Source organism: Numenius arquata, chromosome 16 (assembly GCF_964106895.1).
Source record: "Numenius arquata chromosome 16, bNumArq3.hap1.1, whole genome shotgun sequence".
Taxonomy (NCBI): domain Eukaryota; kingdom Metazoa; phylum Chordata; class Aves; order Charadriiformes; family Scolopacidae; genus Numenius; species Numenius arquata.
In genome coordinates this window covers 1,966,977-1,993,035 of record NC_133591.1, presented here as the reverse complement: position 1 = coordinate 1,993,035, position 26,059 = coordinate 1,966,977, and the positions used below count along the sequence as shown (strand labels likewise).

The window sequence follows — 26,059 nt, the reverse complement described above, 5'->3', positions numbered from 1 at the left end:
TATAGATTCATTACCCAGCCTATGGCTTCAAACCTTATTTGCATGTGCATATAGAGCTACTTGGCAGAAAAATAGCCATGGATACAAAAATAAAGCAATTTTTTTGTGACTGCAATGAAAATTTGCCCCTACTCTGACTCTCGGTTCTCAGACTTCTCAGCCGATTAGCTCATCCCAGACTGTTATAAATTGCTTTCAGGTGGGAGAGGGGGAACCAGGATGTCAGAGCCCCCTCCCCAACTTACCGGGTGTAGTAGGAATCCACCCCCAACGCCTCCCGCACGCTGGAGATGTACTGTTCCAGCACGGAGTTTGTTATTGTCTGCAGGGTCACGCTGGTGGCTTCATGGAATTCCCCGGCATTTTCTGTCAGGCCGTCACCCAGATAACATTCATGAAATTTCAGAATTCCTGCAAGGCACCAGCATCACGAGGTTAGCTCTGCAGGGCAGGAGGAGTGCTGCCAGCAAACGTCTAGGAAGCGGCGCAGCATTTGGCATTTTGAGTACAACTGGGGCAAAGCATTCCCTGCCGTGTCTCCTCAGGGCTTCTCCAGCATCCCGAATCACAGCCTTGCTTTTAAAATCTGGGTTTGTACTTTGCAGATGATGGCTCCAAGGTAGAAAGGCAGAGCAGAGCTTTTATGAGATGCTCAGAATGCATTTGCTATTGCAGGAGTCTCGTATAAATTATAAAACAGATCTTTCATACAAGCTCCTACCCCAGTAATTCACATTTCAACAGATGCGCATGAAAAACACCTATTAATGGGCTCTGATCACATAAATTGAACACAAATGCTGAACAAAAGTGTTATTACTACAGCAGAACCTCCTCACATCACACGAAGATTTTTCATTTCACTCATGTGCATGAAAATACACATGAAAATATATACAAAGAAAGAAAAAGATGAATTAATGCATAGTGAAATATTTAAAAGCCAGCAATTCACAACGGGTAAACTAGATAAGGGACACTCGCTGTTTTGTTAAGAATTCAACTATTACTGCAGATAAAACCTTCCTCCACTCAGACTAGCATATCCTTCCTGATATAATTAATTCTACAGCCTGTGATCAACAGTAAAAGGCTGCTCTGGATGCCCCGTTTGCCTTGACAGCATAAATTATTAAACCAGTTAAGAAGAGTGGAGGAATAAAGAATATAGCAACTCCTTCTGCAGAAGAGGCTCTAAGGGTACGATCTCAGCGGGATAATGAGGATCCGGGGCTGCCACTGAAGCTAGTCTGTCAGCCCTAATGAAACAAGAAGAGGTCACCGTGGCCAGGCTGGAGCCACGGCTGAAGAGCTCCTCAGCGAAGCTGCTCCAGTGGAACCTTGAAGGACCACAGTCCCTCTCCTTCCCAACACCTGAGAGTGCCTTCAAGGGGGCAGACACAAACCCACGCAGTTAAAGAATGAACTGCTTTTCTGCAAGACCCAGTTTGGGCAAGGAGGAGACTGGTCATGAAGCCTTGTGGCAAACCCTGTACTTCTGATCCACAGAATTTTAGTCAGTTCAGCTTGATATTAACACGATGGAATTACTGGCATTTTACTGCACAAACTACAGGCCTGAAGAGCCAATTAGTGACTGGACACTAGCAGAACAACACCATTTTACACTTAGACATGTAACGCTACAAAACGCCCCCAAAAAGTGTTATCTTCCAATCACTGTCACCCCATCTGAAGCCAAGCACGTGGGAATGTTTGCTTCCCTTCCCAAAGCATTTTTGGTGCAACCTAAATAGTGCTTTTTATCTCTTTAGCTTTGTCATGGTGAAGGGCTGCAATTATTAAATTATATCCAGAAAGAACTCATGAAAATTTACAGTCATCGCTTTATTAGATAATGAACAACAGCTGTCTGCAAAAAGCAATCCTCTTCAAATTAATCCTCCTGCTCCTCTGTGATAAGTGTTTCCACATTCATATGAGGAGAATTCAGAGGATCAGGCAGTTCAATGGCATATCAGGAAGCGGGGACGCCCTTCTGTTTTCTGCAATCCACTTCAGTGAATAAATGTCAAAAGCTTTTGGAAGGATAAAGCACAGAAATATAATTAAAGTAGGGATTCTTATGCATAGAAGATTCTCACAGAGCCAACATACTCGGAATCTCATTACTGCTCTGCTCTGCCCTGTGGGAAATATATACAGATTAAAGGTTGAAAAATGGAAATATTAAACACGTGAAACATTTCCATCTCCAGGTGAACATCAAAGCCCTGAATAAGCACTTCTGTGTCATTACTGCTGTGGCCATGTCACGGTGTTCAGTCTATTCAGCTTTAAGGTACTAGACGGAAAGGATTCTCTCGTACGTTCACTCTGGTCCCAGTTTCACTCCCAGCTATAAATGGTATAATTCTCCCTTGGTCTCACCTCCAAAAAGGACCTCACCTGCCCCGGGAGCCAGCAGCCAGCTGTAGAGATAACCTGCAGCCAGCGAGTAGTAGAGAACAAGTCCCCTCTGGCCATTCACTGTCTCCAGGACCTGGTCAATGGTGACTGGAGAATAGGGATCAGAGTCCTGTTGCCCAGTCTGACGTTCCACCAGCAGGTCAGCAAACGCCCTCGTTCGTCCTCTCTCTGCTACTGCCAACGCTTCATCATGGTGACCTGAAAAGACAAAGCCATCTCTCAGACCTGCCACCAACATGGTCTGCAGCGCCATGTGCAGGAACGGGGAGAGTTGCTATCCCAACCCAAACTAAAGCCCGGGAAAGCTGCTCTTTCTGGAAAGAGCAGCCAGAATGCAGTCCCACGGATCGTCTTGGCTGCAGGCAACAACATGATGTAGGGGAAAACGAGCCACAGAAAGGCAAATGAACGGACGAAGCAAGCAGGAAGATCCAAAGGGGCCTGACACCCAAAGCAGGAGACACTTATTTCTGTCCTGGCAAAGAAATGCTGTGCTGTGTCGGACAGATGAGTGAAGATGTACCATGAACTGCCTCCCCTTAAGTTCAGCTCAGCATATGATGGCATCTCTTACCGAGACTGACAAGAACTCGCTGCAGGGCCTGATAGGAGGATGTCTGCAGGTCAAAGAGTGACAGCTTGTAATCTGTGCTCAGCTGCACCTCGTGTCGGATGGTTTCAAACAGCGCCGAGGCACGGTACAGCTGGGAGGGAAAACAGCCACGGTGACTTCCTTACACAGCACAAAGCCCTGGCTGGGAGAGCAGGAGGATCCAGGGCCAATATACCCCCAGGCAGGGGATGTCTGCCCCAGAGAGCCCCTCAGGATGGCACCATCCCTGGCAGAGGGGAGGTGACTTGGACAGAGCAGGGCCTGAGCCGGCTCAGTGCATTCCACACCCTCCCCAGGATGTGCCAGACATTCCCTCCCCTAAGGACAGGGATGACCCAAAGGGCTCAGAGGACAAAAGCCAGCACAGGGTGGACCGTGGTGTACCTGGTGCTGAGACTCCTCCAGGTTCCCACTCGCCCAGAGGGAGAGGCCGAGGCCGTGGCGGATTTTGGCTTCGTCTTCTCTGCGTCCCAGCTGCTCTGCCAACCTCAGCCCTGGAAAGGAGACAGAGTGAGAGAGGGCCAGAGGGGAGAAGGGGCTTCAGCAGCCGGTGGAGGGATTCTGCCTCAGCAGCCTGGTGGGCTCTTGGCTCAGGTGGCCCCCGGGCTCCCACAGCAGGCAGGGACAGCCACGGAGCCACCGAGCAGTGGGACACGAAGCAGGGCAGTGCCAGGACGCTGCTGCCGACACTCAAATCAGCACCAGCATGAGAGGTGCCTCGGCAAGACAGACATTTCCATGGACCAAGATCTCCTCAAGTGAGCGTCTCTGCGGGACACACTCAGTAAGCCCCAATCAGGAAGTTTGACTTTTAAACCTTAAAAGCCACACAGATAAACAAAAATCACAGTGAGCTGCCACACACTGCCAGAAAAGACACCTCTTGCCCCATTATTGGCTCGTTTCCCACCGTTTCTCTCCAGCCTTCTGGCAGGCTCTGCATGGCTCATGTACTGAGCCAGAGCAGAGGGCAGGGTCCTGGCGTGAACAACCTGGAGCTCGTTCCGCTTCCAGAAGCACCTTCTGTGTCATCCCCACTTCCACCATGCTCCAAACCTCTCGCCTCCACAGGCCCTGCTGACAACAGGGATGTCTCCTCTGAGGCACCTCAGGTTTCCCACGGAGTGGGGAGCAGGGACCCTGCCACGACCATGCAGCTCCACAGCAGCTTGCATTTGCAGGCTTTTCAGGAATTCTGCGTCACACCAGGAGAAGGAGCTGTATTTAATTTTTTCCCCTTCCAACTTAATTGAATTCCCTTAGCGCGCTGGAATCCTGCCAAGGTCACTTTCAGGAAAACCAGACTAACTGATGTAATTAATCCTTCGGCTCCCAGCTTCATACACTCCAGCTAAGCTGCTCATCTCTTCCATCAGAGAGCCACCACCTTGAGCAGGTGCTGCTTGCTTGCTGGAATCCCTTGCAGCAGCACAACTCACAAGCCAGCGCTGGCCCCGGCACCCAGCAGCTGCAGATGGCTTATGGACACCAAGGGCCGAACCTCCCTCAAACCCAACTCGGTTTCACTCCCAGCTTAGAGGACACTCACCCACTGGTCTCACTCCCACCCAAACGCAGAAGGAAAAGCTGGGTGGCTATCAGCAAGGCACACACCAGTTTTGAGACCGGCTCTCAGGATCAGAGAGATCCATCACGACCTGATGCGGTTTTCCCAGAGTCAGTTCCTGGTATACGATGCTATTTTATAGAGAAGGTTCACACCTTCTAGGCGGCTGAGGAACAAATGATCTTTATAAAAAGACTCTGCCAGGTGCAGCCTGGATTGAAACTCAGAGCTGGCCAAGATGCCCCAGGAAGGCACAGATCATGCTTTGCAATGCTTTGTCTACAGGATGCCAGGAAGGCCCTGACTGACGTGGTGTGCTTGGACAGCCCGCTTGGACAGCTTCTCACACAGATGCTCAACAGCAGCTATGATGTCCACAAGAGCTTTTGCATCAAGGGCCACTGTCAAACACATCCTCTTAGTGCCAGATTCACAGTACCTCACTTCTCTCTGTGTCCCCTCCTGTCCCCCCGCATCCACCCCTACATGCTGTGTTGCCTCATTGATGCTCTTACCCTCCTGCAGGTACATCACAGCCTGAGAGTAGTTCTGCAAGGCGTGATGAGTCCTCCCCAGACTGCTGTAGGACACAGTTTTGGCTACAAGGTCGTTCATCTGGGCTGCAATGCTGAGGTGCTGCTCCTGATAAACCACCGCCCTCTCGTAGGTGCCCAAGGACTCGTAGGTCAGGCCCAGGTTGCCGTAGGCCCGGCCTTGGCAAGTGGGGTTGTTGGTCTCCTCCGCGATCTGCAGGTCCAGCTGGTGATACTGCAGGGCCGTGTCGTACTCCCCCATCTGCTGGTAGACCCCACCAAGGCCGCAGGCAGCGTCGCTCTCCAGAGCTCGGTCCTTCATCTCCCGGGCGATGTTCAGCTGCCGCTCCAGGCAAGAAATGGCCTGTTCGTAGTTGCCCAGCTGGCTGTGCAGGCTCCCCAGCTCCCCGTAGGCCTGGGCTTTGTTAAACGCCTCCCCCAGCTCATGTGCCACCACAAGTCTCTTCTCAAAGCACACCAGAGCCTGCTGCAAACTTCCCATTGCCCTGCAAGGGAGGAAAACAACAGCATTTATTTTGCCAGTATTTTCTTGAAAGAAGTTGTTTTGTCATTTCCGCTAGAGGCCAGCTCAAATCTTTCAGGCAGAGGAAAACGCTCCCCCCAGGAGACATCCCAACCTCCTTCTGAACCAACCTCCTCCTTCTATCACCCTATGAACTTCTCTTCCTCTCAGGGCAGAGCAACATCAGCTTCATGATTTGAGCCAGCAGCACAGTCCTCGCCGTTACTCCTATGCCACATCCCCGTGCACATGTACCACGGCCACACAAACACACCCCACCAGGAACACAATGCAACCATTAGTACTTGTACTTCACCATCATTAGAACAGATCACAGCGTTTCTTACCTGTGCCCATTGCCCAAGCCCCGGTAGGCCTTTGCCTGATCTTGCATACGGTTCAAGCTCTGCGCAACGGACAGGTACTGCTCATAATACTTTATAGCTTCCTCGAAATCTCCCAGGGCCTCGTAGCAATCTCCCAGGTTCCCGTATGCTCGGCCCCGATCTAACACCGACTCGTTTCCGCTGAGCTGCTGCAGCATGGCCAGCTGCTGCTCAAAGTAGCCGATAGCTTCCTCCATGACGTTCATGTTCATCTTGGTGATGCCCATGTTACCATAGACTTGGGCTTCTATGCTGGGGTCCTTCAACTTCTGCCCAAGCTCCAGCTGCTCTTCGTAACACTTGAAGGCCATGGTGTACTTCCCAAGGGACATATACACTGCAGCGAGGTGACCGTGTGCTCTGCACTCTCCCGGCATATCTCCCAGCTCCTGGTACACCTCCAGCTCCTGCGTGTGGTAACCCAAAGCCTTGTCACACTTCTGTATCATCCTGTACGCAGAGCCCAAGGCTGCGTAGGCACTGGCTTCCAGTCTCCTGTCTTTAACATGATGGGCTAAGCTCAATTGCTGCTCATAAAATTTTATTGCACCATTTACGTCTTTTTTACAGACAAAAATATCCCCTAAGTTCCCCAGAGCTCGGAATTTGGCCTGGGAATTGTTCAGAGACTGGGCCAGGGACAGCAGGTACTTCTGACACTCCTCTGCTTTGCTGAAGTCCATCAAGGCTTTGAAGGCCAGGCCCAGGTTGCAATAGGCTTTGGCTTGGCTCAGCTTGTCGTGAAGATCCTTTGCCAAGGCGAGATCCTGCTCGTAGTATTTAACAGCTTCCTCGTAGTTGCCAAGGCAGTAATGGGCATAGCCGAGGTTATGGCACACTTTGCCCTCCCCTTCCATGTCCTGCAGCTCTGGGGACAGGCGCAGGTACTGCTCGTAGTAAGGGGCTGCCTGCACGTACTCTCCTCGCGAGCAGTGGAAGTTGCCCAAATTGCTGAGGGCCCGCGCTTCGCTCTGGATGTCTCGCAGCTCACGGGCGATGTTGAGATGATTTTGGTAGTGCTGCAGAGCACGGTCATGGGCACCCAGCGCTTGGTAGGCAACCGCTAAGTTCCCGTGGGTAGACGCCTGAGAGGCACGGTCATTGACTTCCATGGAGATCTGCAGCTCCTGCCGATGGTACTTGACAGCCTGGTCGTACATGCCCAGGGCGTTGTAAGCGTTGCCCATGTTGCCGTAGGCCCGGCCCTGGGCCGCGTAATCGCTGAGCTCCTGAGCGATGGACAGATGTGTCTTGTGCAGCCGCAGCGCAGTGTCATAGTCACCCTTCATCTGGTGAATGATTCCTGAAAAATAACAGAAACGGGCTCAACAAAAGCATTCCTCTGTGCTGAGCCTTCTGCAACACCTCGCCTGGCCCTTTCCGCGGGCTCCCTACACCAGGGACCCCCATCCCTTCCCCAGACACCCCGACACGTCCCCGGCACAGCCCTCATGGCACGGCCCCTCTCAAATGAACCCCTTCCTCGGTCCTAACAGGCAAATCCAGGAGAAGGTTTATATTTGAAGCACACATTCTGCGCAACGACTGGACAGTCTGGCCTTATAAAGTGCCCATTTTCTTCTGAACTATGCTACTTTTTTTTTCCCATCAGTGACACCCGGTGACCCCAGAGCTCATACTCAACACACTGAGCGAGAAAGCACTTGCTTTTCAATTTCAGTCAAATCATCTCGTTCTTGTTATGTGACACGGGAACAGGAGCTCTGACTCCGCTAACGTTACAGCTTATGCTTCAATTAAATTCTGTGCTAATATCACGTGTGGCTCCTCTGCAAACACTCGTGAGCAGGCCTGGAGATGCCGGAGCCCCTGAAGGAGGCCCTGCAAACACAGATCCTGCAGATCCGTCACAGTTGCTTGACACCTGAAGACGGTTTCAGGTCTCCCCCTGAAATCAAACAGCTTGCAATTTCCATCTCCGTATCACAACCACCGTGTTGAGGGGGAAGAGGTGGAGGGTCAGGAGGCAGCTGCCTTCCCCGGTCACCAGCAGTGATCAGGCCCCGCACACCAGCCTCCTCTTGGCTTGTACTTTTAAAGAGAAATTTGAAGACAGAGGCTTTCCGAGCGAGGGCTGAAATTTGCTTTCCCGAGGCACTTTGGATCTCGCAGATTCACTTTGCAAACTCGTGTGGGATTGACAACTCAAGTTCCATTACGTCAGCACGAGGCATTCTGGCTGCGTTACCTGTATTTCTAACAAAGGAAGTCATTCAAAAATTCTGCTCGCTTTCCGAATAACACAAGGCTTCAGGAGAAGGCCATTTAGAAAACACGGGCAGAACACAACAGGATCAAACCAGCGAACGCTTGGCTGCTGCTGACGGTTGGTTTCTCCACCCCTGCACCGCAATCGCGGGCAAAGCTAGAGCTCACGGCAGGAGGGACCAGCTCCCTGGTGTCTTGGTCCAGCTCCTGGCCAAATCCTTCCTCAGCTCCAATGAGGAAGCTATTGCCAGCAATTAGCTATTGATCAGCGTTAGCTATTGCCCCTCTGGCTGCCGCAGGGGGATGCTTCCCTCCGGACTGACGAGGGAAGGCGGTGGCAGTAAGGACGGCAGGATGCATTTCTCAACAGACAAAAATGAGGTTCACAGATGCATGGGAGACGAAACCTTCACAGCTCTAAATGTTTTAGCCAGCCTCTTTACTGCCAAGAAAGGAGAAAAACAGTGAGCAAATGTTTACCAGGAGATACCCAGGACAAATCCAAGCAGCGTAACAGAGAACAAAGCTGTGCTCTTCGCACCCATGGAGCCTGCTAGCGCATTAGTTTGCTTGAGCTGTCACCCATCTGTTGTGGCACTTAAGGAAGAAGGATCCAGAAGCACACTGTCACTTTGAAGCATTAGCATTCTGACTCATTCTTACAGCTATAACTATTGACTTCAAAGTAAAAGATAGTCTCCTGGTCAGGCAGCTAGACGGCGTTTTGGAATAGCACGCGAAGGATACAGCAGAACAGCCCCAGCAGGCATGAGGGGAGACGGCCAGAGATAGCCTTTATTGCCTTATAGAGTGTAAAGCACCAAAATTGGCAGTAATAAATTACAGTAATTCACAAGCTTTCTTTCCTTAATGATGAACACAGTTAGAACTGGGTAGGAACCTGTATAAGACATCGGCAAAATAATCAGAAAAGCTACATTCTGCCCATGCAAATCACCGATTTTTCCAATTTGGGCAAGAAATTGGTAAGGTGGGAGAGAAAGTGTCAGCCTAATTTTGGAACAGTCTCTGCAGCTCCTGTGCCAGAGCCCAGCAGGAGGTTACAGCAGAGAACGAGGGGATCTCCAGCCTCCCACCTGCAAAAATGCTTCAAGAGGGAACATCCAGCACTTTTGGACAAGGCGCCAAGCACATGAAGATACACAAAGAAGCTCTCTGTAACTGCAAAGAGATGCTAAGCACCAAGGGAGAGACTTTAAATTGGGCTTTATTAATAATCTGAATTGTCCTCTCTCCATCACAGTGGGAACCTTAAGAGCTGCAGAGGCTGAAAAGCCAGCTCCCCGCATGGAGCCCTGGCATTCGGAAGCACCATCTGCTTTGCCAAGGTTGAGGATTGGAGACTTGTGGTTGAACTCCACATCTCCTTGTTGGTGAGGGCTTGATAACTCCTGACTGGCCCCCAGTCCATTACCTTCTGCTCACGGAGTCGCAGAGCGCGTTACAGTTCCCCGCAGAGCTCTGCAGCAGCTGGGCCACCTTCTATCCCCTGTCCCTCTCGCTCAGCGTTAGACGCTGCACTTACCAGGGTTTTCCATCCACATCGCTGAAATGCAAACAGAAATTTTCTGTTGCTTCAGCAAAGAGGCCAAGTCTAACATTCTGGCTTGGAAACACACATTTCGATATATTTTTTTGCCTGTCAGCACGGTTATTTTGATGAGGTTGTGTTTTGCATGTGGATTAGATGAAAGAGACAATTAAGACTTGACTTTTTAATTGGTACTGGATGCATTTTAAACAACAGTAATAGACCTTCTCAACAAGAACTGCGTGTTCTCTTTCTCCAGTATAACTTAACTCTGACAGAGAAGACATAAAAATATAGCCAAATAACAGCTGAAACGTGAGACCCTGCACTCAGAAGCTCGGAAAACTACCCTAATACCAAGTGTGGAGTGGCTGAGTCAGCATACCATCCGAACGTTATATTTAGCCTTAAATCCAATACAATACAAGAAAAACATTCTCTGCTGCACCGAAACTCTTTCCTTTTTTTTTTCTTACAAAAATTTCTGGAATTACACCCTGAAAGCATAATTAAATCCAAAGCTGATGTAAGATTAATAATGATATTAAGATGAATTTTCTAGTCCCAAAATGAGTGGTTTTGAGCCAGCAAAACGGTGAGAGAATTTAAACCACAAGCGAGCACCACGAAGGTTGAGGACCAGCAGCAAGGTGGCAAGTTGCTGCCTTTTTTGCAGCACCCCCAGCCTTCTTGCCCGTTGGGTGCCCTGTCCCAGGAACAGAAATGGTACCGATGCTCACTGCTCTCTTTTCCCTCACAAACCGATTCCGCCTCACACATTTGCCCTAATTTGCGTAAAGGAGGAAATTCTCCACGCTCATCAGAAAGCCAGGACTGTTTTGTTTTCTCCAGTTCACCTTATCTCCTTCGTTCAGCTCCTGAAGACTCAGCTATTAAAAGAAATTAAGTAATTCATCAAGCCCTTTTCAATTACCTGCTGTTGATAACATCAGAGTACAATTAGCATCTACAAATGAACCGAGGCCAACTGCCAAGCAGAAACAGCAGCTAATTTACAGCGTGGGGCAGGCAGCAAGAGCCGAGGCTCAGGGGCTGCCAGCAAACACAGATTTTGTTCTACCAGCAACAGCCCTGTTCTGCCCCCCCCAAACCAGCTGAGAACACATCCCCAAATCCCCAACAACAGCTGGAACTGCTGGAACCAGCAGCACACACCGCCACATCCCACGGCAGAGAGGGAAAAGCATCTTTGGTCGCTTCCACATCTGCTGCTGTGAAGAAGAAGCAGGAATGGACTTGACTTTGACGGAATTCAGCCCTTCCTGCCTGCCAGCAGGATGCCAAGGTCTCTCCTCTAAGCACAAGAGACTCCTACATGCTGTTATTTTAAAGTGCACATTCTGAAAACAAACTCAGTTAGGATTTGACCCACATGTCTCCCAACCTACAAAGCAGGAATATATTGACATACCCCTCTGACAAGCTCCCAGAGAAAAGGCCAGGTAATAAACCATGTCACTTCTTGCCTTAGTGCAAGACTTAACGTTTATTTCTGACACCCGAATAGCTCTTCAAACGCACTTTACCGTTTCACTTCCCTTCTGCCATGAGCTTGGGCTTTCTGGTGCCTTTCTGAGCAGGTTAATAATTGAACATGGGACACGTTACATGACATTGGCACACAATCTGCCAAGTGCCTGTTTAATTTATGAAGACAATCTGGTGAAACTGGGGTAACTGTGACAATAGCACACAGCCAACTGCCTGCATCCTGGCAGCAGCTCTCATACTCACAGCATTCCCTGACAAATTCTGCTCCGTGTCCTTACCTAGATTGGAGGAAGCTCTGCCTTCAGCAGCTCGGTCCTGCAGGCTCTCAGCGATGTGCAACTGTTCCTCATGGTACTGCTTAGCCCTTTCCAGGTCCTGCATACATCTGGCTGCGTGGCCCAAGCCGGCATAAGCTCGCATCTCAATGGCCTTCTCCGCCAGCTCCTGCGCCAGCTCCAACACGTAGTTGTGGTAGGACATGGCTTTGTCGAAGTTCCTCCGGTAGTGGTAAGCGCTGCCCAGGTTGCTATAGGCTCGAGCTTCCTCCCTCTTGTTCCCCAGCTCCTTGGCGATCTTCAGATGCTGTTCGTGGCACTGCACCGCGTTTTCAAAATCCCCCATTGCAATGTATACTGCTCCCATGTTGCCCAGCTCCCGCGCCTCGGAGAGCTCATCTTTGGACTGCTTTGCGAGGAGGACACACTGCTTGTGGCTCGCCAGCGCGTTCGGGTAGTCCCCAATGGCTGTGTACACATGGCCCAGACTGCTCAGTGCTGAGGACGCTGCCTGCAGGGATAAGAGAGAAAAGGTAAGTACAAATATTTGTGGAAACAAATCAGATGGCCCCAGTCTTAGAAATTAAAGCCATAAAAGGCCATTCTGGAGAAAGAATGTGACTACCAGCTAGAAAACCTGCTCTTTGCAGTTATTCTATATCCCTCAGGGCAGCTCAGGCAGAGGCAGCCACAGCTCAGGTCACCTCTCACGACCACTTTAACACCCACACCAAGTCCTGCCAACACAGCAAACAATCCTGTGTACGGCAGCTCTCGAGAAAGCAGACAAATCATGGGATTCACCTGCAGAGAACGTTGCAAACGAACACTTGCTCTTCCACCCTCCGCCCAGTAAGCTCACGTCAAAGCCGCAGACCCCTGAGACCCTGCTGTCAGAGACCAGCAGCAGAACGGGTAGCTTGACATGCCCAACCATGCTGCAGGCTGAGCCACCACGAGGACTCCGAAGTCTCTTCTTCCCATGCTAAACATCCTGTTGGAAAACTTACACCCTTAGCCGGGAGAAGGGAGATGCCCCTGCTGCTTATCTTGCAATGCCAAGATAATGGTGTGCTGTCACCAACTTCTTCACCTACTTCTGCCTGGCCAACCACACCAGGCCCCGCAGAGCACAGCTCTTACTGGGCAGCATCAGGGTCCTTCTGGCACAACATCGTTTCTTACTGAGCCCCAACCAACCTTGGGACGGCAGCAAAGACAACAGTATTTCAGCAGCTGGAGCCTCTGTCCCCTGGGAACATCTTAAATAAATATAGCTATTTGAAAACCTGAGCTCTTAGCACCGAGGAACAGCTGTATTTAACAAGACATTATCCCAGAATCAGGTTCTTTTGCCCACTGCATCGAGCAGGACGCAGTCCTCCTTCCACCTGGCAGAGCCGGAGCACGCACAGCCGGAGAGCGGGGCGAGGAGCCAGGAACAGGGATGTGCTCCTTCTGCACATCTGCTGCCTCAGCACGGCTGGTCACGCCAAGGCCCCGACCCCGAATCCTCCACGGTCCCTGCACACGCGTTTCCTTCGATACCCAGCTGCTGCTGTGACCCAATTCCACAACTGCCATCTTTTCCAAACCTCCGGAAAGGAGCAGTCAGGGCGAGTGACTGCCCAGAGACTGGTCTCACTCCTCCCCGGCACCCTCGCTCAGGAGAGATGGAGGCCACCCTTCCACCCCAGATGGTGATACAGCATCTCAGGACACTTGTCCTTGCTATTTGACAATGGAGAGGCAGCCTCTCCCTTTTCCTGTCCTTGGCTGTGTGCTCCCAGTGCTCCCAGTGCATCCTTAGGCTCACGTTCTGTACACGCAGCAGATTCTGAGCTCTCTAATTCCCCGTGCAAACTTCCTAACAAGCAAGATCTTTGCACTGAGTGGTGTGATGGGGCGGAAAACAGCTCAACCATACCACCAGGATGCAAGTAACTGGGGCCCCTTCAGTTGTTCCACTGCCAGAAGAAAGACATGTTCCTTCTCTTCTTGCCTTCGGAGCTCAACCACTGGAACCACCTGTGTGCCCTCCTATTTTATTTCCCCACTCCCCTCTTGCTACGACCTGGATGGCCCAACGCAGCTGCTGCTGCTGCTCTTTGTTTAAGGAGCAAGCACGCTTTTCTGTCTTGGGTGCAATTATCCCCAGGCACAACACCCAGAGCTCTCCCATGAAATGGGATTCCATATGGTAAGTGCGAGATGTGCAGCTGAAACCACCTCACAGGACACGCCAACCAGTTATCTGAACACCGGGGAGCTGGAGAAAGGCTTCAGTGCGATGCCACCGATAAAGACACCAGACTAGTCCCCAGGGAACGCGAAATGAGCTGTAAAAAGGAGCTTCGTGCTCTGTATCTGTAAGACATGACTCAGATCCCAACATCACACCGAAGTTCAGACAGCAGGAGGACCTCTGGGGTTAAATTCACCTAAGAATCTGCAGATTCAAGCCCACCTCTTACACTCTGACATCAAGGGTGGAAGGAAAACACTTTAATTAAGCAGATGGAGTAGCTAGGAGATGGTGGTGGCTCCTCATCAGTGCCCAGAGTGGCCATGATGAACCTCTCTAACCCACCCCCCATCAGACCAGGAAGCCCCACCACCTTCTCTCTGCGCAGTCATACATCTGCTCCCAGGAGCTGCTCCAGCTTTTCCCTCACCCTGGGCATTCCCTCTGGACACTCGCCTTGATAAACTGGGATATTCCTGCCTGGCTCCCACCTGCTGACTGGCTTTGCCCCAGAGATGCAGGATTTTAATTCCTTTCTCCAAGGCAATGATTAACCTCTTCCTGGCCACACTGTCTAGAGATCAGATATAAGAAGAAAGCGGATGAGAAAATCTCTTCTGCAGGAGCAGAACTGGCTCAGCAGCTCTCAACTGGAACCCCATTTTGCCATTAAAATTGAAGAAATGAGCCTTTCATGACTTTCAAAAACAGTAGCAGGAGAAACCTTCCTAAAGATTATTTTTACTAAAATGATATCACGAGTGGAAGAGTAATGCTAAGCCGGGAAGATCTATGGGCCAGGGCCAGAGGTGGAGAGCACAGGTGATAAATTACTGTTGTGATCAGCGGCATTAACAGAGTCATATTCCCACACCGAGGAACTGTAAATATGCTGTGCTGACCCAAATTAATAGGGAAACCATCTTTTCTGATACACGAACCTGAGGTGACAGATTAGCTATTAAACACAATTTATAGGTCATAAGATAGAGAAGTTATAAGGAAGCTCTCCCGGAGCCAGCTCCGTGAAGAGCCAAGCTGCATTTGTCCTCCCCGAGGCATCCTCTCAGGCAGCTTAATTATAATGGAAGAACTGCCAGGATTCAAAATGTCTTTATTTTTTTCTACTTAGTGTTGCAGATGAACCTTGTTCAAGGCAAGGGACAACGCGGGAAGAGCCGTGGCGGAGCCGCAGCCGCCATCAGGAAGCCCTAGAGCATCCCTGGTACCACCCCACATGGCAGCGGGACGGGAAAGCCCGGGGCTGGGTCCCACAGACGGCGAGAGCAGCACCAATACATGCTATAACGAAGTAGAAATAAGTGGCTTTTGCTGCTGTAATTACCACAGACCAGAAAGGGGAGCGGCAACTCTTCAGTGACATGGGGACAGGCTGAGGACAAAGCTACTGAACATGCTGCCATGGGGTCAAATGGTTTCTTGGGCTTGGGAGGTGTTTCTTCAACAGCAGGCACCACAGGTGGTGTGAAAACCAGCTAAACCCTCCAGAAATAACTGATTTACAGCCTGTGCAGAAGCACAGACACTTGGCTCAGATTATGAGGGACCAAAGCCATATTCACTCCAAAAATTACCTCTGCAGGACACCCCGCAGAGCGCTGCCCCCTTCACTTCACTCATCCTCCTGTTGGAATACTCCACGTCACCACCAGCCGTTGGCCACAAGCTGGGTTCCCAACAGGCCAGCAATGCCTCAGGAAGGGACCTGGACCCCCCGAGAGGGCCACAGAGGTGACAGAGGTCCTGGCTGCTCCTCGGTGCTGCCACAACTGTCCGAGTGGCACAGGCAGGACACCAGTGATGAAAGGCTTTTATTTACAAGAGGGTCTGAGGGGGCTTGTTTTGAGGCTGCTACAAAACCAACATGAAAAGTTTTTGCTCAGAATTTGAATACATTTTTACACAAATCTTCATGAAGATGATTAATAAGAAGACCTTTGCTGTGAGGGTGGTGAGAGCCTGGCCCAGGTTGCCCAGAGAAGCTGTGGCTGCCCCATCCCTGGAGGGGTTCAAGGCCAGGTTGGACGGGGCTTGGAGCAACCTGCTCTGGTGGGAGGTGTCCCTGCCCAGGGCGGGGGGTGGGATGGGATGGACTTTAAGGTCCCTTCCAACCCAAACCATTCTGTGATTCTGTAAGATGAATGTATGCATAGTTAAAAGAGGCAAAAAATACATACATGCAGACACCTTGCAGAAGCCCAGACCAAAAAAACCCACTCTGCGGGGCCAACGATGGGCTTCAAGGTGCACGGGAGCTCCCTTGGTCTTGCTGGTGAGCAACACGCTCGCTGCCGCACAGAACAAACCAGTAGCTGTTTTGGGGAAAGTTAAAACCCAGCACAATGTAACCAGCAGAACAGTCTGAGCAGCCTCCATTCATCGGGGAAGACAATAAGGCCACCACCAGCAGCAGGACTCCTGAGATAACTGGGAAGAGAATGAAATTGTCCTTCTGGAAAACAAGGAGTCAGTGAAAACTGGTGTCTCCTGGGGCTGCTCAAAAAAAAAGAAAAAAAAAGGTGGACTTTTATGCATACAGATTGGTGAATAAGAAGAGTTATGGCAAAGAGCCATCGAGACAGACTCAGAGGATGTTAATGGGCTCCGGCCAGGGAAAAGAGACATAAATGGAAAGCAGCAGAAATCAGATTTTGTGTGCACAAGAGAAAGCTGTCAGATGCAGAGACTGCTCGTACTGTACACGGGAAGGAATCTTTAGGAGATCTCCTAGACTGTGCCTGGAAACGTTTATTCTGAGAGCTCCTAACCCCTTTGCCCCACAGCATTTCCAGGCTCCCAGTAAAGAGCAGCAAATGAAGGGTAGGAGCTTGGTAACCGTTCCCAGGGCACGCAAAAAGACTTGGCACACGTCTGCGTGCCCAGGGCTGGATCCTCCAATCCAGGATGTGGGAGAGGGAGCAGAAAAGAGAAATAAGTAGGAAGAGACAAAAAGAGAAATGGAAAGTGAAGGGTAAAGGGCTGACGAGAAATAGCCCGACTGGATTAGAAAGACGGGGCTGTTCCCAGAGGCTCGGCTGTTGCTCCCCCAAAGGCAGGAGGGCTGTCGCTATCCTCTGATGGTGCCTTCACACCAACGCTCCCCACGTGTTTGATTCTGCAGCAGCTTCCACTGAGAACTGAGAGCTCTGAGAAAAGCACTTCTCCATCATCTCGGAGTCCGCGTGAGTAGAGCCTCCGGCACTTGAGGCTTCCCCAGGGCTGGTTGTGTGCAGCAGCTCTTCTCCAGCAGGAGAACTACCCGTGCTCCGTGTGCTCGTGGGGGCAATCAGTGGAAAGTCTGCGGAGCTTGACATTAAAGCGGTGTTTAGGAACAATTTGGTGATTACATCTGCTGGGGGACACCAATGACTCGCTTCAGGGGGTTAGTAATAGGATTCCAGAAGATAAATTCATCACTGTATACTTAATAAAATCCTCTGCATAATAGGATCTGCTGGGAGCTCTGCGTGGCTCAGCCGCTGGGCCAGCAGGGACGAGGCATCCCCCCCGGCACCGGCACAAGAGCCAAAACGCTGCAGTGAGAGAACAAGGTCGACACACGGGAAGCAGAATCCAGCCCTGCCTGCACGAACCTCTGCTTGGTAGCAGGGTGATGGGAGACCACAGCTTCATACCAGCGGGGTTTTGCATCAGCCAACAAAGAAAATCGATGCTTTATATATCTGACAAAGACAAATTTGACAGTGGGGGTTGCTACACCTCCAATTATGCAATTTATCACTTTAATAGAAAGCAGATTCCCCTGCCACTGAGCTGAGGCACAGAAGGGAGTTCTGAAAAAGGTTTCTAATTGCTCTCTTTTTCTTGGGAGCAAGAGCCAGCTAAGGTTTTTCAGCTGAATAAGGTAAAGAGTCTGATATTAAGCAGATGCGCACCACAGAATGACAACTAACAGGGGCCTGGTGACTTGGAGGGATGTGTTTCTTAGGTATTTCACCATTGCCAGAGAATGCTCATTTCCCAATTATGTTACATTTAAACAATTCTTTAACCGATTGCACAGGCTCCTCAAATGAGAGCACTGCATAATAATTCCATAATGGGCAAGGTGAGGATGCTCTGCCTGGTATCACTCTATAAGGTACCCTTAATCCCCAAAGACAGACAGACACCAATTGGGATTGATCAGAGATGGAGCTTTTACAGCCAAGGTGGGGAAATACGCAGCAGGGACTAAGCATTTGTGAAATTCAAAAGCCTGGCTGCAGCAGGCTCTTCCATGCTGTCTCTCCCCCCTTCTCCCTCTGGGCATGGGGTAACAGCAGTGCCTGATCCTACACGACACAGCAGAGCTGTATCCAAAAGACCAGCCATGCGTATCTGGAACGTCTGTACTCGGGACCGCCGGCAGCATGCTCTCCTGGAGACCAGCATCCCTCCCCGTACCACGCTCTCGCTCCATAATGCGAGCAAAGGCTTCCTGCTTCACTGAGCGTATTTTGGGGGTGGTGAGGGGAAGGCAGCTTCAACGGATTGTTTCTGAACACACAGAGAGATATTTCAATCTGCAAGCATTAACAGGATGAATTCTGTTGGCTTCATCATAAAGGGTAAAATCTCACCGTATCTTACATCAGCGTAACTGTAATTTGGGGGTCGGTCCCTTCTCCCAAGTCACAGGGGATGGGACAAGAGGAAATGGCCTCAAGTTGCGCCAGGGGAGGTTCAGATTGGACATCAGGAAAAGTTTTTACATGGAAAGGGTTCTTAAGCCTTGGAATGGGCTGCCCGGGGCAGTGGTTGAGGCACCATCCCTGGGAGTATTCAAAAGCTGGGGTGACATAGTTGACATAGACACGGTTTAGTGATGGTGTCTATCAGAGTTGGGTTGATGGTTGGACTGGATGATCTGAAAGGTCCCTTCCAACCCAGACAATTCTATGATTCTACGATTCTAACTTTTCTGTGTAGGACATACAGAGGTTAGTAACGCAACACTGTGTGTTTAAGCTCTTTCTGTGTGTCAGCTCTGGTTGTTTACAGGTAAGGACTGTGTAACTGCCAGGCACACAGGCGGGACAGCAGCGTAACAGGGGATGAACCCTTTCAGGACCTACCAAAATGATCCAGTGGCTGTAAATGGCACTTTATCTCCACTTCTATTAAACCCCTTTATCATGTCCTCAGAATCCATCGGTATTCCACAACTAGGCATGGAGATTTATGCACTAACGCAAGTTTCACACCCCAGTACAGCCGGTGCCCCATCAACATTCAAAGCTGCCCTTCCCTCTTCCCCAAAGGCCAGGCTGATGTGCCAGTACCACAGCCAGCCTCTTCCTTTGCGTGCAGGCTTTTGAAAATAAGAAAGGAAGCAGCAGGCAACATTCTCCTGCACGTTATCTGGAGGCAGAAAGAAGGAACGGATTTGCTTTTAGGTAATTATTTCCCGGCGAAGAAAAATACACTGGAATCAATATCCCCATGAAAGTCCATTTATTTGTAAAAGGTCTCAGTCTTTTACATAGAAACTACCAAAAAAGCAAACCCCAGAGAAGCCAAGGCCGTGGAACAGAAGCAGTAGTACCTGAATGTCTGGGAGGAACTTTCTAACTACTGCTAAGTGAAAGGGAATAACCAGGAATTCAAGACACAATAGAAAAACTCAAAATACACAGCAGGAAGAGAGAGCTCCGGTCCCCTCCTGATTAAGGGATTAAATCCACAGCTCTGCAGGTCTCAAGGATTTGCTGCTCGTGAGAGAGGCTGCCATGGGCTGTGCTTACAATCCACTCCCAGCCCTCCCCTTCCTCACTTGCTCAGGGAAATGACAATGTTCTAGAGGAATGATCATTCTTCCTGTTTCATGATAAAAGAATTACGCAAACTATGTGAATCCAGGCAAACCTGAACCGCACCACGGCTCGGCTGTCGGGTTATTCGCAGTCGGTTATCATCCTGAAACCATGGACTTCAAAGGGAACACTGACTTTCAGCTGCTCGTTTAGAGATCAGAACAACACCGCTCCAGTGGAAAATCTCTTCACTCAATCTCCTCCACTCTAATTAGGAGCCAAGTGCCCAGTTCTGCCGAGAGAACTTGTAAAACCAAACCTGAGTTACTCCCTTAACACAACTGCAAATATTTTTGACCAAGTTAGCAGGGTTTTGCTGGAAAGCAGAAGCAGCCACTAGTCCACACCAATACCCACTTTTTAGGAGTAAAATTGCTTGTCACTCCTACTGAAAACGCTGTTGGCGTTCACTGTGTGAGCTGAGCCACCACCAGTCACTGAGCCAAGGCTGGGACCCAGGAGGAACGTGCTGCTCTCCTGGGGTGGGCTCTGCAGCACTGAATTCTCATCCCACAGAGAAAAGAAAGTCACAAAAACACAACAGGCCAGGAACACTACAAGCTAGACCTCAGCATCAATCTAAGCATCACCTGGGGCTCACTTATCTTTATCCCAAGTAGCCAAAATTTGGTAGCTTTCTGGATGTAGTCTAAAAAGTGTACTTTTAGACTAATTGAGTACTGTGCAATCAAGGGCTGTGTCCAGTTTTGGGCTCCTGACCACAAAAAAGACATTGAGGGCCTGGAGCGTGTCAAGAGAAGGGCAACGGAGCTGGTGAGGGGTCTGGAGCACAAGTCTTGTGAGGAGCGGCTGAGGGAGCTGGGGGTGTTCAGCCTGGAGAAACAGAGGGGAGGGGAGGAGGAGGGCTGAGGGGAGACCTTCTCGCTCTCCATAACTCCCTGAAAGGAGGGTGTAGCCAGGAGGGGTCGGTCTCTCCCAAGGAACAGGCGATGGGACAAGAGGAAATGGCCTCAAGTTGCGCCAGGGAAGGTTCAGATCAGATATTAGGAAATGGGCTGCCCAGGGCAGTGGTTGAGGCACCATCCCTGGAGGGATTTAAAAGCTGGGTTGACACAGAGCTTAGAGACATGGTCTAGTGATGGGTTTTATCAGAGTTAGGTTGATGGTTGGACTCGATGATCTTAAAGGTCCCTTCCAACCCAGGCAATTCCATGATTCTAAAAGGCTCCTGCATGAAATCACTTTAGGGAGGATTGCTGACTTGACATTTTTAATGATGATGTAAGAAAAGAAGCCCTCATTTAAAACCACAGGCTCCTCCGAGATGGTGTCACTGAGGAGTGACTCATGCCCTGGTCAAAGCCAGTCCTGGAAGAAAAAGCCAGCACGTTACAAACTGGGAGCCCACAGAACCCAGAGAAGCTCTTTGTGCCGGCAAAGGAATCTCTGACTCCTACAGTGCCAGTCCTAGCGCTACTCTTGCTCATAAAAGCTGGATACTGCTTCCCTGGAAGCTCAATCCGGGAAAGCCTGGGCTGAGGAGGGCCTTCTGAAAGCCCGAGGAGAGCTGCAGCTCTCACACAAGTTTTCTGCTTCATTTCTTTTACTGCAATGGGGCTCGGGCCCCGGCAGATACCGCGAGAGGTAAGTAAAACCAGAAGACTGCATTTCTTTCAGCTAAAAGCCGTGTGCTGTGGAGGTCAAGTGGGGACATTTAAAGGAGATCCTCAGGAAGTATTACATTTCCCTTTTGAGTCACAAGTCCAAACAAAACAAAGCATATGGCCTTTTAGTGCATTCCCAAATTTCCTGCCCTGGTCAGATTTCCCTTCGTTCTGCTTAATCCTATCACATTTGAACCAGACAAACCTGTATGAATCCAGTCACGCTGACTTTCTCTAAGAAGAGCTGCTAAAGACAGAAAGAGAAAGGCAAAGAATTTATGCTCTCTTATACAAATCCAGCCACTTGATGCTGGGGGTCTCTGGCTGCTCACATCACTGACCGCATCCTCTCAGCCGCACAGGTAATTCAGTCTCAGATGTAACGCAGCGCTAGGGCCCTAAAAGACCCAGAATTGTCCAATAAGCACATATGGCAAGTGTTTTCCCAGCAGCTGGTACTCAGCCTTCCTCCAAGAAAGCAAATATGAGAGAGTTTGCCCCTGATCCCTAATGAAGCAAGGCTACTGCCTGCGATGAGAGGCTGAAATCAATGAGGCAGAGGACAGCACCGCACTTATTTAATGAGGGCTTTGTTGTACACCCGCATCACAGGTCAGATTTTTAAGCAGAGGCCCCTCAAAGACCAGCTGTTTGAAGTTTAAGTGTACACGGGAACAATATGAACTGGGAAGTGTGTGTCTGTGACTTCGTACGTCCAACACCGGAGCCAAACATCTGGGCCAGACAAAGACTGAACTCCAGCGAACTGAACAATGCGGCAAAAAGCGTCCAGGAAGACATTCTGCAGAGAGTCAGAGCTCTCACCAGGTCTTGTTAAGCTGAAATCACAACACCTGCAGAACCTGAGCCTTGAAGGGCAGCAGGGGTAAAAATAAAGTTGCTGTCCTGTTAGGAAATCTGGAAAACCAATCTGTCCCACTCTCTATAACCAGTAACCACCAGTAACTCCGCACTGGTGCTTCCCACCGCTCCCTCAGCAGCCCTCGCAGAGGGGCTGGGCTCACCTCTGCCGCCCCGATCTGCTCGGCCAGGTCCTCCCAGCAAGTAGCCAATATTGAGGTTTCAGCTCTACAATTCAGGTCATCCTCAAGCCTAGTACAAAATCAGCAGTGATTCCAGAAGGCACGGAGCAGGATCTGCAAACACCTCCTCAAAAAGCCGGGAAAGTATTAATGCCGGTCTCCTGGTAAAGCAAGAACACTCTTTGGTCCTACAGAAGGTGACAACCCCGCTTTTGCGTATGTCTTAAACAGAAAATATTCAAGCCACAGAGTCTCAATGCAATAACGATGGGGCAGAGGTGCTGGGGTGCCCTGTGGAACCCGCTCCTCTGCCCCATCCCCGGGAATCCTGGAAATCCCGCTGGGCCCCTCCACCACTTCAGCTGCCAGTCGGGAAACTTGTGCCAGGCCAGCTAGTGCTGCAGCTGAGCCTTACCCATTTCTGTACTGGGAGGGAGACGGAGGGCTGAAGCTGCACACTGGGCAGTGAGTGACTCTTGGCAGCTTCCCCCCCTGTAACAATGAAAATACGTATTAAAACCAGCCTGAAATCAGCAAGAAGGCTCCGTGGTGCCAGGCTTCGTGCAAGGGCTCAGATTAGACAACAACTTTCAAAGGGAAAGTGGCCCTTTCTTCCTGCAAGTATCCAGTCCAGGAACTGCAAAGGGCTTGATCTTTTTACCAGTTTCTGGTTTCTGCAGGCAATTTTCCACTGAGTTCCGAGGAACTGACGCTGGTCTCTCACCTCTTTGGAGAGCAGAGACCGGGAGCAGCCTTTTGCTCGAGTGGTTCGCAGCCTGCCCAGCCATTCTCTTGTTTGTAAATCCTGCCTGAAGTGTCATGGGATTTGGAAAGCTGTTTCTCACGCAGAGGCTGAATCAAAAACCAGCTTGTTTCAATTTCTTAAAAGTACCTCCAGGACTCAAAAGATCCCCTAAAAGAACCCCAGAGAAAAACAGAAGGCTTAATGGAGAAACAAGAGTGAAGAGGTAAACCCATGCACTGAAGATGTTTATGAGAATAGATGCACCACAGCCACCCATTTCTCTTCTCGCTGCTTGATCTTTTTGATAAGATACTGGGTTTTTTTGACACAAGAACAGGAGGACACTCCAGCAAAGTTGCCATCTCTGCAATCCATAGGCACGGCCCTCATGCAAAGGGCTGTAGCCTCTTGATGTTCTTGTGGTACCAGGAACAAAGAGACACTAATTTCTTAACAAAAGCTCCCATGTAATTTCCAATCTCTTCTCTTGAAAAAGCTCACGAAGCAAAAGCTATTTGCTTTATATGCAGTATCATGCTGCATAGTATCAGCTATCATGCAGTAGCAGCGGTCGCACCCTAAACTTGCCATTCCTGCACTTCTATTAGCAGCAGCTGCATTACCCTCTAATCTAGATATCAATTAGCAAAGCCCCCCCTCGGCCTGTTCCTTACTTCTGGAGCTCCCGCCAGATGTGATAAAGCTATAAGGAATAAGGTATATTCTCCTCTTAGTCCTTCCTGTTCACGTTGCTACAGGCAGTAGTTAATCCACTTCTGGCAGGCAACCACATAATGAATTATTTTGAAGCAGTGGCTTCACTACAGAAAAGGAAAAGGGACAGAAAACAGAAAAGCAGAGAAACAAACACCTTCTGTGCTCGTTCTCTGCAAAGCTCTGTCGCTTACTGCAGCGAGCACCACGTTCGCCTCCACAGCCTCTCCGACATCTTAGTCAATGTTTTCATCCATGACAAATTGCTTTAGCCTGAAGACTCTTTCCAGTTCTCATTTGTGAGGTATTTATATCCTGTCCTCATTTTCCAGACTGTTTGCAAATATAACAAGATAACTGCAGTCCTAAGATTTTCAGATTTTTTTCCCCTTTCTGCAAAGTCTGGCAGCCCCAGGGACAGGCCACCTCCTCGTATGGCCCAGTCCCACACAGATGCCACGGGCAGAGAAACCGCTCCGGCTCCCTCAGCCTGCTGTTAATGAATTAATTTGGTTCTTAGCACTCCATCTGAGAGCGATGCTAATGAAGCACAAACGAGGACGCACGTGACCAGGCGATGATCACTTTGGGATTTTCAATGAGAAAGAGACCAAGTTGACCCTATGAGAAACGATATGTGAAAACACCTGAAAGCCACTTGGATGCGATGGAGAAGGATGACTGCCACGAACGATAACCCAGGCAAAGCTAAATTCTGTACAGAGCAGGAGCAGCCCCCAGCCCACTGCTGTGCACCCCAGTAACTAACGACACACGAACAGAAGGGTAACCAGAAGGGGCTTCTTGGCAGCAGTTACGATACCGCTCAGGAAGAACAGACAGACACAGTCTGGAAGGTCTGGGTGTGCTTTCTGTTTTCCCAAAGACGTGCTACAGAAACCAGAGCCTTATATAAAGGAGATTTTGCAAGCACGTGTTAGCTAACCGTTCTCAAATTCTCTTAAAAACTATCAACAATTGCAAGAAAAAAAAGATTTAAAAAATCCCACACAGGCACGATGTTTCATTCCCATTAAGCTCGGGCTGTGACTGGGCAGTGGAATGGGGTAGTAACAAGACCATCCCATCCCGCAAGGCCACGGCACGGCGCGGCCACGGGCCGGCACATGCCGGCTACTGCATCCCGGCGGTGAGGTCTGGCACCAGCGCCACGGTGAGGAAAAGCTGTGATTGCTCCTGAGCCTCCTCCAGCCTCATCGCAGCGACAGGCTGCAGCAGGGAGAACCTGGGGGAGTCTACACAGCTGTGGAAGGGCTCTGGATGCCTGAGAAGGTGACCAGGAGGGGAACCTGGCCCACCACTAACCAGCCGCACGTGTTGCGATGAGCTCACTCCATGCTAACGTGCCCTGCGATGGTTTCTCCAGGGAGGAAGGGTTGCACGGATCCACGCTTCCGGCCAAATCTGCAGCACAACTGCAAGCACAGGGACCCTCGTAACCAGCTGTAATTTCACCCCTGGCAGGAGCCCCGTGGCTGCCAGCACGGTCCACACACAGAAATCATCCTGGGGTGCGGGGCAGGCAGCCAGGGAGGGACCCCATGTTTCGGACAAGCTTCTCACACCATTCATTCAGGTAGGAGTTGAGCTCAGGGCACACACACGGGGCTCAAGCACGAGCCGGAGCTGGCATCACCCCGACACGTTCCCTCGGAGCCATCCAGCTCGCTGTGCCGAGGGTGACCAGCATCGGCAGCCTCCAGCCTTCGCACAACCATCCCCGAGCTCCAAGCACTGCGGGCCAGGTTCAGAGTACACCCCAGGGCCCCAGGGGTCGTATTTGAGGAAGAAAGATCTTTAGATGAGATCTCAGGAAAAAATTCTTTGCTGTGAGGGTGGAGAGACCCTGGCCCAGGTTGCCCAGAGAAGCTGTGGCTGCCCCATCCCTGGAGGGGTTCAAGGCCAGGTTGGATGGGGCTTGGAGCAACCTGGTGTGGTGGGAGGTGTCCCTGCCCAGGGCAGGGGGTGGCACTGGAGGGACTTTGAGGAACCTTCCAACCCAAACCATTCTCTGATTCTGTGAGTCTAAGAATGAAGACAGAGTCGCTCCTGAAGGACAGCCGTGCCACTTCTAACTCAGCCTGTGTTCCACATTTTCCTTATCTAATTCAGCACAATAGATACTTCTAAAATGATCGGCACAGGAACATGGGAAAAAAAATAATATTCTTTTCCCCTGTACCATAATGCACACAAGGAGTTCAGGCAA

At 50.3% G+C, this 26,059-nt stretch overlaps 1 protein-coding gene across 1 annotated transcript in view; it reads right to left on the bottom strand.

Moving 5' to 3' along the window:
* TTC28 (tetratricopeptide repeat domain 28) overlaps window positions 1-26,059 on the bottom strand; it is a 154,673-nt gene that overhangs the window by 28,376 nt on the left and 100,238 nt on the right. Inside the window, exons 6-12 of the mRNA XM_074159776.1 lie at window positions 11,624-12,131; window positions 6,014-7,355; window positions 5,126-5,649; window positions 3,428-3,537; window positions 3,005-3,134; window positions 2,410-2,628; window positions 246-411 (exon numbers count right to left, since the gene is read on the bottom strand). Of these exons, the coding sequence (XP_074015877.1) occupies window positions 246-411; window positions 2,410-2,628; window positions 3,005-3,134; window positions 3,428-3,537; window positions 5,126-5,649; window positions 6,014-7,355; window positions 11,624-12,131 (2,999 nt within the window). The remainder of the gene's footprint in view (window positions 1-245; window positions 412-2,409; window positions 2,629-3,004; window positions 3,135-3,427; window positions 3,538-5,125; window positions 5,650-6,013; window positions 7,356-11,623; window positions 12,132-26,059) is intronic.